The following is a 15,073-nucleotide window of genomic DNA, read 5'->3' on the forward strand; positions in this document are numbered from 1 at the left end:
CACTGACTTGCATTTATGATGCAACTCAGCGTTTATTTCGGCCTCAAGTCTCCTGAGCAAACTGCTTTCCCCCAGTGTGTCTCTGGCTGAGAGATACTCGTCGGTGTCTCCTGGTGGTTCCGTTAGCTGGTAGTTTATCGTGGATAGCCAAACGCATATCCAAAACAATATCAATGAGCAAACTCTTTTTTTCCCCCGCCGTGTTGCTGAGTGCAGAGAAGCGGCTGAGAGGCGGCGATGCACTCAGCTATGAGATCACTGGTGGCCCCGACCGGCCGAGGGCCGGGTTAAGAGTCGTGAGTGATGAGATGGCAGCCAGTCAATGGCCGTATTAAACAGAAAATAAAAAGGAACAAAAGAATCACTGCAGCCATCAGTTTTTTTTGGATCAAATAGTAAACAGTTTACTGAAGCAGTATGCAAGATTTGCTGTGGACAGACAGAGTTCACTCAAGCATGCATTACACACACGTTCATGACCGATCTTATTATCATCTGAGTGGAGATGACAATAATAGCTACAGTTTATTGGGTGGGCATGTCACCGGTTGTTAAAGTCATCAGCTAACACACTTTAGTCAAATATAAAAAGGTGGCAATCTATGTATCTTGCAACCACAACGGGTCACCCAAAATATGATGCAGTGTTCTGCAGCAGAATGAGAGATTAGCCGTCGGTGCACACTCCCTCGTGGATGCACGCATGGAAACGTGCACACACAAGCAATTGCATGATAATTGCACGATTCTCCTGGCGGAGATGATAACATTGACATAGAGATAGGCATCTCCAAACTTCAGGAAATGAAACTGAAACTTTGCAAAAACAAAATAGCACTTGGGATTAGTGAGAGAAAATCTGTACGTTTTGGCTGAACTGACCCTTTTAACGTTTCATGAGATCAGTCTTAGTTCTCCACAACATACCAATGTTATTAGTAATGCATACCGCGAAGAATCTGAATTACACATAACTAGTTTTTAAATGTGATAAATCATTATGTAATTACATTCTTACAGTCCAGTCATGAACATCATGTGATTAATAGTGTAATTATACACAACTGGCATTTCTCCGATCACACGCTTCTCGAGATGTCAACCCTCTGTGCCACGCCATAGATTTATGATGATATCGGCGACAGGGCGTAACAAGGCACGAGCGCCATGTATCAAACCAGCAGCGGGCTAATCATATCAAACCCTCGTCGCATCCATCTCCTGCTCCATTATACTGACAATGATGGCGTTTAGTTGCCCTGTCAATCACCCTCGCCACTTTCTTTCCTTTGAGTCTTTACAACGAGAACTATTTTATTGACTGACTCCTTTGAATCGCGAGGAAGGAGTCTGAAAATGAGGCAGACCTTTAATGATTCTGCTGTATGTTAGTGTGTGTGTGTGTGTGTGTGTGTGTGTGTGTGAAGGGGAAGTAGCTTGGTACTTAAACAAGCATTTGTATATGGCAGGGTGCATTACATTTTCTAAATATTGTACAAAGGGGAAAAAACATTTTACTTTCTTCTTTTTTTTTCTTTCAATAATGCAATTGGCAAAATATCTGACACACAACAAAGTCAGACTGTCTGGTACTTCAATCAAAAGTCACATCACTGGGTGCTTTTATTTACAATAATTACAGGTTCAACCAAAGTCTAGCTATTTTTTTTAAGTACTTTGAAAAACCACTCATTTTGTATTTTGTGCTGCTTATCTTTTGGTCCTCTCCAAATTCAACCCCAGTAATTCACCCCGCGTTGTCTTTGCTGTGAGAGCAACATCTACCTGGGTGGCCGATGCACCTGCGTGCCTCAGCAGGCTGCGCAATTAATTAAGGCATTTGCAAAGCATGCGCGGTGCGCCGCTTCTTCTGGAGGCGCGTCCTCGTGGCTGTCCGGGTGAGGTGCTCACTCCCTCGCGCGCGGCTGGCTGGGGTTCCGCGATGTTGTAAACGGTGCCTGCTTATTTAAAATGTAAAAGACCTGGAGTGGGTGCTGTTGGCTGAAGAGCCCACTGAGTGAACTTGTGAGGAGCGGAGAGGGAGAGAGGGAGAGGGAGAGGGAGAGGGAGAGGGAGAGGGAGCGGGCGAGAGGGAGGGAGAGCGGGAGAGAGAGAGAGAGAGAGAGAGAGAGAGAGAGAGAGAGAGAGAGAGAGAGAGAGAGAGAGCTGTGCGCTCCACACACACCAAAACACACTCACATGCACATGCACTCTACTTTCAAGCAGAGGACTGGTTTCCACTCCCGCACCTCCTGTATATCGCACATGACCGGTCTGAAGGACGCCAGCAGACATTTCCTACCTGTGCGCCTCCAGCGTGCGTCACGCAAACTCTCCTTCGTGTAGTTGTTTCCTCCGCCGTTTTCCTAACCGGCGATTTTGGATTACGGAGAAAAAACAAGCCGCGTGGGCGCGTAACTCCCGAAATCATGGATTTATGGATAAAGTTGATGTTGTTGTGCAGCTTCTGCTTTGGGGCAAGTGCAGACTTTGATGGCAGGTAAGGAAGGGCACGTGACTCACATTATCTGCGGACTCCGATGGTTTTGTGAAATAACTGTGTTTGATTACAAGTCTGCTTCACAGTTCAATCCATGTAAACTCTGTTTCTGCAACAACAACAAAAAACGAACCTTTGGTTAAAAATAGCACTTGCTGGAATGGTTGCAAACTGTAGCATAATTTCAAGCTCTCCAAACGGCGAAGCTCAATTTCTGAGTGAAAACATGTTGCTCGTGTTAAACGATGTGGGTTCCAAAGCACAGTGAGTAGCCAGCTGACTGAATCGGTCCTAACTTTTATTATGAAAACAGTAATAATAAAGTGCCTCCAAACCGGTTGTTTTTGCGCCTTGGAGCACACGTTAGAGTGTTTTCACACCAAGCGGTTCTTTTCTTGTGTTATCCGGCAGATTATGAAGTGATGTGACAGCATATTGCCCGGTGCTTCATGTTCAAACACGAATCTGATGAAGTATGTGCAGACAGGGGTGTGGAGACGAGCCAGACCCTAAAGAATGCACGTGTCCGAGATTTCGATCTGGCGATAGGTGCATCTCAGTTAATGAACATGATCGATGCTTCTTGTTTTTTTTCTTCTTTTATTTTTGCAAACATGTAGGTTTAGGTTAGGTAACCCTAACAAGTTATTTAAAAACATCTTTACAATGTGTTTGTGGAAAAAGCATTTGCACCAGCCATGTTGATTGGCAGAATATTGTATAGGAATATTTTATATGTTCTTTTACAGTTTTAAGAGGTGTGTAAAATCGTCACTTTATTCTATCTCTTATGTGTCATATTGAGATGGATTTCTAGAGCTCAGGAAAATATTGGACTACATATTGAATACAATCCAAACAGTGAGAGAGTTACACCAAGCGAGTCCTGCCAAATGTTCTACATCTCCAACAGAATGCAGCCAAGTATTGTACTTAATTTGTTCTCGCTTATGTATCTCTGTCAGACAGGCTCAGCCCCAAAGCAGGTCGTCTCTCATGTTGCACTTTGTCAATTGAGCGAAACATTTTTAAAGATTAATAAAGATACTTGGGATTAAAATAGTGTGCACGCTTTTCAAAAAGCCTTTTCAGACTGACATTCCACCTGCTTGTGATAGATGTTGACATCTGTAGGTTTATAGCTTTTCTTCCCCCTCAGCTCTTTCAGTTCAGTTTCCTGCTGTTGGGTTCATAAGTATTTCAAAAGAAGCGATTTGTATATCAAAGGTCTCAGCATGAAGTAAAAGTGAGTGTGAGAGAAAGAAGGAGAGGGCAGAAATATAACAGACAATTTGAGTTGAGCAATGTAATACAATGTTATTTTTATTCACGGCTTCTTTGTTTTTTCTAAACCACCGTGGATAATGTTTGTGTGACAGGCTATTTGTCTGATTGCTTTGACTTTTATTTCACGCATTGCCTTTGTGTAATGCTCATTTAGCGGCATATTGTACATTATTAACATCCTTGCTGATGGAGTGGCTTTTCACCATAGCCATAATTTGACCATTTTTATCAGTATAAACTTGCCAGGGCCTGAGTGTCTGCCTCAATATTAATTAATTGAGAGAATATCCCCTGAGTCCAAGCACTAGCAAAAACAGCCATTTATTACCTGCTCCCTCTCACTTATTGCCTTTTAGAGAGCGTTCCTAACAGGCTTATCCATCTAGTCCTGAAGGGTCCTTCACGGGCATCATTGGCAAGATCATTTGGTTCTCCCATAGCTGCACATAATTACCTGCAAATGTGTTTCTAAAAACATTTTACTGTTGTTGATGCCACTCCTTGTTCCAACCAAGGACTCAAGGACAACCGATTTATTGTCATGCAACATAGGAGCCTTAATGAAAGGCAACACATCCAGCAGAGGATATTCCTCCCTAGTGATGTCACTAAATTGGTAAGTCCAACGCAGCCAAGCAGCACATACCAGACCTCCTCAGTAATAATCCAAAGCAGTGGACTGGTGCCAGGTCATGTTGGCGCTGTAATGGCAGACCCACATTTGGGCTTTCAGGGGTTGAGGATGAGTGTGAAAATACTGTTGTTTTGTACAAGCAGTTTGAAATAAAGCATGATCTTGCCATATGTTTTCGGAAAGTGGACAATAACTGAAGTCAGACTCCACTGACTTACTGTTCAGTGTTATTATTATAATTTAGAGACACTCAATCAAGTGCTATACCTCACTAAACAAGACGTTTGAACTTTATCAGGGACCAACTCAGCATACAGCATTTCAGTTTGTGACTAAAATAATTTCTCTCCCTGCTTTAACATTTTTTTATTTTCACTCAGAAAAGAGGACCGTTTTAGAGTAAGTTAAACTCAATTGAGAAGTTATATGTTGTATTAAAATAAGTGCTACATGGACAATAAAACCTACTAGTACTTCCGCTGGTCACAGTAACAGAATATGCTTCATAATACACTCTGTGACCAGACACTTGTGCATCCATCCATCCATCCATCCATTTTCAATACCGCTTATCCTCATTAGGGTCGCGGGGGCGCTGGAGCCTATCCCAGCTGACATAGGGCGAAGGCAGGGGACACCCTGGACAGGCCGCCAGTCCATCGAGGGCACATGTAGGGACATACAACCATTCACTCTCACATTCACACCTATGGGCAATTTAGAGATCAATTAACCTGCAGCATGTCTTTGGACTGTGGGAGGAAGCCGGAGAGCCCGGAGAGAACCCACGCTGCCACGGGGAGGACACTTGTGCATTGTAATGCAATTCAACAGTCCTGTGATAAATACAATATTTGTGATTTAAAGCTGGAATTAGCTGTTTTTTATGGGCGTCATTGGGTAAAAAATAAAAAAGAATCTTATCAAAGTGGTTTGAGAGATAACCTTTGCACACCCTCTTTACTCTGTTTTTAGGCTTTAGAAAATCTAGCTATTGATTGGAGACTCGGCCGATTGCAGGTCATTTCAGAGAAAGGGAATTCCTACAAATGCAGATGTGCATGCACGTACCTTAAGATGAATAAAGCATGATTTAGTGGTGAGAATCCTGCAGAAAACGTTAGCTCCAGCATTGGCAACAACTGCATATAGAGAGTACCCACAAAAAGGAACATGGACTGAAGAGTCTGACAGCAAATGCAATAAACCATGTGTCAATATTGGCAACGATTTTAGAAATGGAGTGAAATGTTGCTAATAGTTTAACCTTCTTCCAACCGAGTATGTAATTTCGAAGGGCTTTACAAGACCACAAGTTTGCAGAAAGAAACGTGTCATAATTGTCAAAGAATTGCCGCTATATAACGGTATCAGATCACGATTGGGATGACATTATTGACTAGTACACATCTATTGACTGTAGAAAGGGTGTTTGGAGGAGCTTAGGCCTGAGGAATGAGAGCTGCAGTAGGAGGGCTGTTTTTTCTGCCTTTTCTACAAAACTGCCAACACCAGCTTTAACAATAATTGTTGTTTGCAGTGTGGCAGAGTAGATTTTGTGGTGATTTGTAAGGCTGTAGTTGGTGGTATTGAACCCCACAGTGAGGAAATGAACCCACGACTGAACAGCAGTCATGACCGTCCTTCACTACAAACCTTTTCAGGCTACAGCTAAACGTGCCACGCTAAAGTGTGTCATTCCCTCTAAAAGAAAACATCCTATTAGCGCTTGTTTTGCAGCACATGCTCTTAGCTATTTTTTTGGAAAGAGTGCACTCTTTTTCAACATAATTGTTGACAGCATCAACCTCTTGTTCCTACAGGGTTAAGGTCTGCCAAAGCAAGGTAACATAATGTTAAAATAACAAACAAGTATTTTATTGCAGTATATTGTGAGGTGTTTCAAATATTTTGATATACTTAGATGTGAATGAGGTGGACTTCTTTCAGTACGGTGCTCTATTGAAGCACAGATGCCAGAAAAGTGAAACAGATTTGACACAAGACACTTATTCCTACATCAGAAATATCAACAAAGACATCTTAGTATTGCATTTATAGCCGGGATTGTGTGCTGCATTGCATTGGCATCATACAAGTGTTTCTATTTTTCTGGCCACTCAGTGAATACCTACCACTATGTCTTCTTTGTATGTATCTGTTAATAGCCAGTGGATTTCTCACTTTAAATCCTTACCTCCAGATATTTGTCAACATCCCACACGGCGATGTGTGTTAATGTGATGCACTTGGCAGTCTGCATGCTGATCTGGCAGCGCGTGCAGCCGAGGTGGTTTATTTCAACGCCAGACACCTTATGACTCCAAAAACTCATGCCTTCAGCTAAGCCACGCAGGTCACTGCAAGTCGTTCACACCAAGATGCTACAAGGCTCCAATCAACATCTCTGAGTGTGTGGTGTGTGAGAGAAATCTATTCAACAGGCACAATTTGCATGCTTCCGTAGGAATTCACGGATGGATGATTCATAGATGGATGGAATTATATACCTTCATGGTTCTGATTATCATGCTACACTCCACACCGCTCCTCTGAGTGATGGACTCACTGCTCTTCACTGTCAGGCAGGGGAGATCGTCCAGCTCTGTATTCATTAGTAGAACAATGGAACTGATCAGGTTCTCCCGTCTGATACTGTGCACTTAGGAAGATGTGTCCCATTGCTTGCGTGAAGGGTAATGATTATCTGCTTGAGTTCCTTCAAGGCATAGTGTAATTTAGGATGATTATTCAGCCCCAGGGTAATAAATACAGGTTTGATGCTTAAGTCCATTTCATATGCCATCGTTATGTTCAGTAATATCACTGGGCACAAGATGTATCTCCAGAAGTCCTCTTTTATTTTTGCGGAGTGTCACTGTAACTCCCGTTGTTGATTGAAACTCGTCATCATTTTCGAGCCATAAGTGCTCTAAGAAAATGCGTATTCAGCGTCGGTGTGATGAATTGGTGAGCTGGTGAATTGTATTAAACCCTCAGTTCCGAGTTCAGAGCGTGTTAGTGTGCACGACTGCCCACGGCTGAATTCAGCATTAAGAGAGGACTGAGAGCATGAAACTGGATTCCGTGTGTGTGCATATGAATGGAGAAAGAATTAAGGGAAAATATTTGATTCAATAATCCAGGACCTGTTGTATCTCATGAGGTTCCTTCCTCCTTATTGCTTCTGCAGCAGCAAACAGACCTCCCAGGCACCTCTCGCTCACCATCAACTGGGAGCCCGTAGGAGTCAAACTGTGCTCCTTTGTTCTTCTTAACGCCAACATATCATGCCCTTCTGATCCTTGTGTGTGTGTGTGTGTGTGTGTGTGATACAAGGGTATCTCATTAAAATTCAAAGAAGTCAAGTTGGAGAAATTATCCTCATGCAAAGGTTCGCAGCATCACCGCAATGTCTAACTTGTGCGATGATTTAGTGCCACACATGTTGGCGTATCTTAGGAGTTAGTGTATCAACATCTGTGTGTAGTCATTCAGTGTAGAATAGTTTGGTAAGTTCAGTTATTACGTCACTTTACTGTAATACGGCCTTTTATATACACTGTATACACTTTGCATTATTGCATTTTCTTTATTATGACATTTTTCTTAAATGTAACATGTCCTGCTCTGCTATTTTATTGTATCGTATATATTGTGCATTTTTTCATACTTAATAGGAATATTTGTATGTTATACTTTGTAACTTTGCTTGCTGCTGCTACAAACAAATTTCCCCCTGCGGATGAATAAAGTATATGTCTACCTATCTATCTTTAAAAAAAACAAACACCTTATAGCATATCACGATGTCGATAAAATATCCATATACTGCATAGCTCTCTTTTTTTAACCCACAGCATATTGAGGAAACTGTGATGGTGTATGTGCCATGAGTGGCTTTATACTGAGAATTATCAGGTGCAATAATCACTTATAACTAAAAAGGAAGATGACACCATTAGGTTAGAAAGCAGGTACACTCACAGCAGCATAAACACTTCCCACCGGATGCCTTTGTTATCTAAGATGATAATTACCGTATGCCCAATGATGAATAAATAAAAGAGTGCATGTGAAAAAAAATATTTCTGAAATGTCACGGGAGGTTGTCAGGTGTTTTAGAAAGATGACACCATCCAGAAATAGTGGCATCTAAAGCCGGCTGCTGTTCAGACCTCTCATTTTCCTTTTCCTTTCCTTCTCTTTCGTTTAGTTTCTTTTTCATTTGAATTCCTTTTCTTTTCTTCCCTCTCCTCTCCTTTCATTTAACCCCTGTTTGCTTTCATTCTCTTTCACTTCCCTTTGTTTCCTCTTTTTTTTTTTATACTCTCCCCTGCTCTCTTACTGGCTTGGAGTTTTTCCCTGCCTGACTGCCTCCCTGCTTTCCAGGCAGCAGACAAACATTTTCCCTGGATCTGCCATTCTCACTTAGCATCCATCGGGTTTTTTTTTTATCCAATGAGGTGATTGGCAGCGGGGCCCAGCATTAGCATTTCCTCATCTTGGCACAGAGACACTAACATGCAGGGATAGTGGCACAGGATGTGCCTTGAATACTGAGCAACACCCTCACTCTCTCATTGAGCCACAAAAGAAAGCATCTAGTTTATATTGAAAGTATATCAAGATAATTTGTTCTTTTTTTTGTAACTGTATTTCCTTTGTATAATTAAAAACCTCCATAGTCAGTCAAAGATCTACACACATTACAGTCTGAGTTATTTGTTATATTGTCAAATCTTAGGTAACATCTCAGAACCAGACGCTCAAAGTATGCAGGTTTTCATCAGTATCCTTTTATGGACTCATTTCTTCGCCCTATTCTCTCCATAAATATGTGGTGAGCCTTGGTACAGATAAAAAGGTAATCCATAAGCACCGTCTGCCAAGAATCTATTTCTCGCTCTTAGCAGAATAGAACATGGTGTAACAAAAACATCCGTCTGTAATTTCTCTAAGAGGAATTGCAGTGCACTTAAACATTGATACCTGTATGTTCCCGATGCAGCAGCAATGGTGTGATCTTCCACTGTCATGAACTTGTCTAATAGATTCATTAAACATACGGTACAGTCACTCACACTCTTGTGTTAATGTTATAGATGGAGATGGGAAACAGACTGTATGTTCAAGCGCACCAGGCAGTGTATATAGCTTAAAATCCATTTCACAAACCTGACAATGAACACAGCAGTAATTAGATTAGATTAGATTCAACTTTATTGTCATTGCACATGTACTAGTACAGAGCAACAAAATGCAGTTTGGCATCTAACCAGAAGTGCAACAGAGAGTATAACGATATATACAGATTATAAAATACAAATACAGATGAAATTAACATTAAATAGTGCAGAATATAAATGGAGACTATCTAGGGTTGCTAGTGCAAATATTCAGTAATGTGGTCTTCTCAGATGTGAGTGTCATTGGTGCACTGATGCACATTGAAGGACAAATTCAAATCCGCTCTGGCAGGCTTTCAACACAGGCCTCCAGTTTGACATAGCACAAACCAACACCATCTGATGCGCTATCACTTTTATTTCCTCGACACAAAGATAATCTGTAGCTGTGGGGAAGCGGTGAAAAGTCATCTTTCAACACCCTGAGAAAATGGAGTGTTTTTTTTGTGGGAGAATATTCAAGTAGAAAATGTCAAATGTTTCTCAAATGGGACTATTTGTTGTTGTTCTTTGTCTTAGATGGTAGTGAACTGAATAGCTTTGCATTTTGGACTGATAGTCAGATAAAAAAATGGGATTGAAAGACGTTACCTTGGGATCTGGGAAAGTGGAAGAGGTATTTTTCACTATTTTCTGACATGGGACATTTTCTCACATTACATGGGACATCATTTTGGCCTTTCAGTGCTATTTAAGAGCTATAGTAATACATACTATAAAATATAGACATAGATTTGTCAGTTTTATTTACAAGTAACCCAAAATCACAAATCACACATTTGTTTCAAAGGGCTTTACAATCTGTGCATGTGACACCTTCTATCCTTTGAGTCCCTTTAACAGGTCAAAATAATGCAAATTACTTTTACTTATGCAAAAAAGAAATGCCTCTACACAAAGTCTGTTTCCTCGACAGCAGGCACACAAATGAATGCTATGAAAAAGCCTCCCTTTGAACAACATTGAAAAGACCCCTGCTTTTCATTGAGACATTTTAATTGGCTGTGAACTAATTATGTCATCCCCTCACAGGTGGCCGCGGCAGATGGCCTCGTCCACCGGCCTGTGTCGATACGGGGCCAGGGTGGACTGCTGCTGGGGATGGACACGCCGGTCCTGGGGTCACTGCCAGCGTGAGTGCCACCATGCCTGCTGCTGCTGCTGGGGGGGAAAGAGGGCTAACAAGGTTGTGAGGTTTCAAGCTGGGGTCAAAGATGCTATTAGACACAAGAAATGCTGCAAGTCAACACAGTAACCAGGCGCTCGGGGCACCGCGTTCACACATGCACGCTGCCACAAGAGAAACACATACAGCTAACAGAGCATCACACCTGGGACAATCTTTGAGGAAAGATTGATGATCATCATTGCTGGTGGGCCGGAGGAAAAGGCTGACATTTATATTCACACCGCAGGTTGCCATAATGAGGGAGAGACTGTGTTGCTGCAGGTTGACACATTCAGTTGCAGATGGGAGATTGATTATAGATTACTACTGTGCAAAAAACAGGCAAGCTCACGCTGCCAAAACACGTAGGATGAGCACAATCCATAGTTTCGCCAGGTGTACTAATCCTCAGTCCATCTTCACTTGAGGATTCAGAGGATGTGTCCTTTCTTGACCTGTGTATGAAATATTAACACACATATCCGGCATATTTACATTGTATGAAGATCCTCTGCTCTCCTGTAATGCTACCCAGGGAGGTGTGACTGTGAATATACTTAACGGGTGTCAGATCTGGTCAGTTGCCTCATGAATGTCTGCATGGCTTGGTGCCTGTGCTGCTAGAGATGCTGCTTTGCTGTGGAGCTTTAACCATTCACAGGGAATCAGGCATACCGTGGATGGATATGCAAAACAAACAAAATGTCAGAAAGACGGCAAAAAGGAAACACGCATGATATGTTGCAATGGTGAAGAATTATTTGCGTTTACTCTTTTATGTAATTATTCTAGTAAAGCGTGAAGCTATAGAGTGCAGTTTTTTTGGTAACAATAAATTGCACACTTTAAATTCCGTCACGGAGGACGGCAATAAGTTTAAATATTTTTTACTTTGGACCGCAATGTCATCCATTACCGTTGACAGTGTTTACTGCCAACCGGACCCTCTAAAATGAGATGTGATTTGCCGTCTACCGTCTGTCTGATTCCATGTGAATGCATTCTTTTCCAGAGCAGGAACTTAGTAACAAGCAACATGTTCGACATTTTGGGAAATAAACTTAATGGTTTACTTCCCTGTAGCAATTGTGATTCGTCGAGCCAATGTGTCAACAACAAACACCGCAGTAAGCAGCATGTCACTGCTGTGACCACTTGGCAACATTGTTATTGTTGGTGCACTGGAGATAAACATTTCCCTTCCTCGGACATGTAGATGACAAGTTGATTCTTACAATTTATCTCGCTACTGATTTTCCTTCTTTTTCTTTTGTCTGTTCCTTGGCAAATTCACAAAGAGAGAAAATCCATGTCAGGATTAGTGCCACTTCTTCTGTCATTGTCTGCCCACAATTGCCCTCATCTGCCAAACGAAGCATATAGCTAAAATGTCAAGATTTGTGAAACACAAAGAAGAACCTAGCACCAAAGTCTTACAGGTTTTTATATATTGGAAGCTTTAAGCTTTGGGTTGTTAAGTTTCCTGCTATGGAAACCTTGCTTGTTGGTTCTGGCCACTTATTTATAGCTTGTCAAAATAATGTTTTTTAATCCACTTGTTTTGTGTTTGTGTTTTTCATTGCTGAAATAATCCTATTTTAATTATGTTCTCACGTATTGAAGCTCATCATGCCATGCTATAGCTATAGATGTGTTTATTTATTATATTTTGTATCCTTTTTTTGCTGGAAACATGTCACACACTGCTTGTTGGGCCCAAAGGTCTGTACTGCTGCAGCTAAAATAGTTCTGTATTTGCTGGGTTTACCGGCGTTTTCTTTTTCCTTTTTTTATTCCAAGTTCATGAAAAAGTGGCAGAGTGCCATTTTTTTTTCATTCATGTTGAATTAAAGCGCAATATTTCCTATTCTGTTCTGCTGAACACAAACAATATTACTTGAGTTCATGGCCTCAATGTTGTGTATTCCTTTTAGCTCAGCTCGATTAACCTAAGGTATTCGCAAGAAAACTCTGCTTTTTTTTCACCTACCTCTTACTTCATCTTTATTAGAAACAAAATATGATAATGTTATTCTTGCATAAACACTTGGTGTTAGAAAAGCAAGTTATGCTAATGGTGACAGACCTCGACTCGTAGCTGGAGAGGGGTTGATTTCACGGCTGGAAAGTAGAGTTTTCTTTTGCGATAGAGCCTCCTACCTTTTCCAAGGCTTTGACACTACACAGTCTGCGCTGGAATTATTTAGGAAAAAGCATCAGTTGTATCATTTGATTGGGTTTCTTTGAACATGGAGCCAGACTCAGCATTCATCCTCTTGGCAGGAGTCTCAATGCCCAATACCTCCCAGTGCATCTGTACTGGGCTCTCTGCATTTACAGAGAGGTGGGTTTTGAATGAGGACGAGAAACAAAACAATAACTTAATTAGGCTTCACATGAGCCATGTACACATGTTTTGCCCACTTAAATCCCAAATAGTAATTGTCACAAGACAAAACATTTGTTGGTTTGCCTCGATAGATGGAGGGAGATGATACATCATCATGTGTGACATTTATTTTATAATTGAGCGGAGTCACATTTAAAAAAAAAAAAAGTAATGTTTGCATAAATTACTCAACCAGCCAAACAACAGTGTGTGAACATGTTTTCTTTGTTGTTCTGGAGTCCCACATTTTCCATGTTGAGCCAAAAATATGAGTTTGAGCTTAACCACCATACAGAGCTGAGAGAGTACTTTCACTCCACAACTTTTATTTCAACAAATCTGTTCTGTGATTTAAATCACTCGGTGAGCGCTCGACTTAATGTATCCAAAAGCTGCTGCCGGGCTGCACGACTCGAACGCATTCACTTGAGACGACAATCAGTTCTCCATCCAGTCGGTAAGGTGCTGATTTAAACATTGGAGGAGGGAGGTTTAGGAAAGAAGGGAAGTATAATCATGGGTGTGTGCTTGTGTGTGAGGGGATGCCGTCAGTACAGATTTTAGGTCTAAGTATTTTTTTTTTGTGGTGATAGAAGAGATTAGATTGAAGCTATAGGATTGTGGCTTTCTTAGCCATGGAGCTCAGTGATCAGTTTGTGAGACGTCTCTCAAAGAATGAGTATCTTAATAGATCAACCCTGATTCTCTCTTCTTCTTTTTTTTTAAAGCTCTCAGAACTGAAAGAGTGAGGGAGAGAGAGGACTGAAAGGACTGAAAGTTGGATAAAGTTTAGAAATCCTGAGGTGTAAGGGAAATGGTTCAGAGGTAAGGAGTTAAGAATGATTGCTGCTGGAGTGGGGTGAGAGAGAGCGAGACAGAGTTAGAGAGAGAGAGAGAGGGAGAGAGAACCAGACAGATGGAGAAAGAGAGAGAGGGGCTTTAGATTTATAGTAGACTGAAGCTCCACTTATAATGCTCTGACAGGCCATCCGGCAGGCAGAGCCACATTTGAAGCTACTTATTCTAACCAGCTGCCATCCCGGACATTTTACTGCTACTGTGAGCATTTGAACATTTGCATTTCCAGTCAACGGTACAAAAAATACTTTTCACCTCTTCAACTCTCGCTCAAGTTGATCCGACCACTCAGTCGGTCGTAGCTGGAGCTTTGATCATTTAATTTAATTTGAGATCCATTAATACCTTCATCCATAGTAGATGTTCTGAAAAGCAGAATTGTCTCTGGTTTTGCTAAAAAAATCAAGAATGAACTGACTAAAGAACTAACAGCCCGCTTCATCTGAATGAGGTCACATTGGACTTTTGTTAGTTGTTTTTTCTTTGTTCCCGAACCATAAAGGTTCTCTGTGCGATATTCAGAGCATTAATATAGCATCAAACAACAAGTGCAGTAATGTCTACATGAGCAGAGAACAAAGCTTCTCTGAACGCTGTCAACATAACCGGGCCGGCCAAAGATGCATTTAAGTGACAGTGCAACCAACATGGTACCCGCCCTCCAGTGCTCCCCCACTGTTAGCCCCGTTAGCTGAGGCTCAGGTGTCGCCATGTTGTGGAGGAAATGGATATGCTCTGACTTTCTTATTGAGCAACTTCAACCAAGTGATTGAGTTGCTCAACCTTAACTATATCTTAACCATTGTCATCTTGTTGATAGTTGCCATGTGCAGATATTGATGAAAGAAATATTTTTAAAGGAGTAATTTAGTGATTTATCATTGATCTTCAAGTTGTTGGCTTGGTAGAAACAGATAAGAAAACATTGGTATAGGACATAACAAAATGTTATTGAATGTAATCTTGGGTTTTGCAGAATTGTCTGGTATCAACATTCTTGTTTGGACAGATACTGTCGTCACACAAATTGAGGACTGCAAAGTAAATG

At 41.3% G+C, this 15,073-nt stretch overlaps 1 protein-coding gene across 2 annotated transcripts in view; it reads left to right on the forward strand.

The window, feature by feature from the left end:
- The first annotated feature begins 2,185 nt into the window (after window positions 1-2,185).
- The window catches only part of npnta (nephronectin a), a 42,147-nt gene continuing 29,259 nt past the window's right edge, over window positions 2,186-15,073 (forward strand). Inside the window, exons 1-2 of one of the 2 annotated variants that reach the window (XM_034546155.1) lie at window positions 2,186-2,500; window positions 10,643-10,743. In XM_034546155.1, coding sequence (XP_034402046.1) covers window positions 2,430-2,500; window positions 10,643-10,743 — 172 coding nt within the window. In that variant the 5' untranslated portion in view covers window positions 2,186-2,429. The remainder of the gene's footprint in view (window positions 2,501-10,642; window positions 10,744-15,073) is intronic. The other variant, XM_034546153.1, reaches the window with a different exon arrangement.

Source organism: Cyclopterus lumpus, chromosome 1 (genome assembly GCF_009769545.1).
Source record: "Cyclopterus lumpus isolate fCycLum1 chromosome 1, fCycLum1.pri, whole genome shotgun sequence".
Classification (NCBI taxonomy): Eukaryota; Metazoa; Chordata; class Actinopteri; order Perciformes; family Cyclopteridae; genus Cyclopterus; species Cyclopterus lumpus.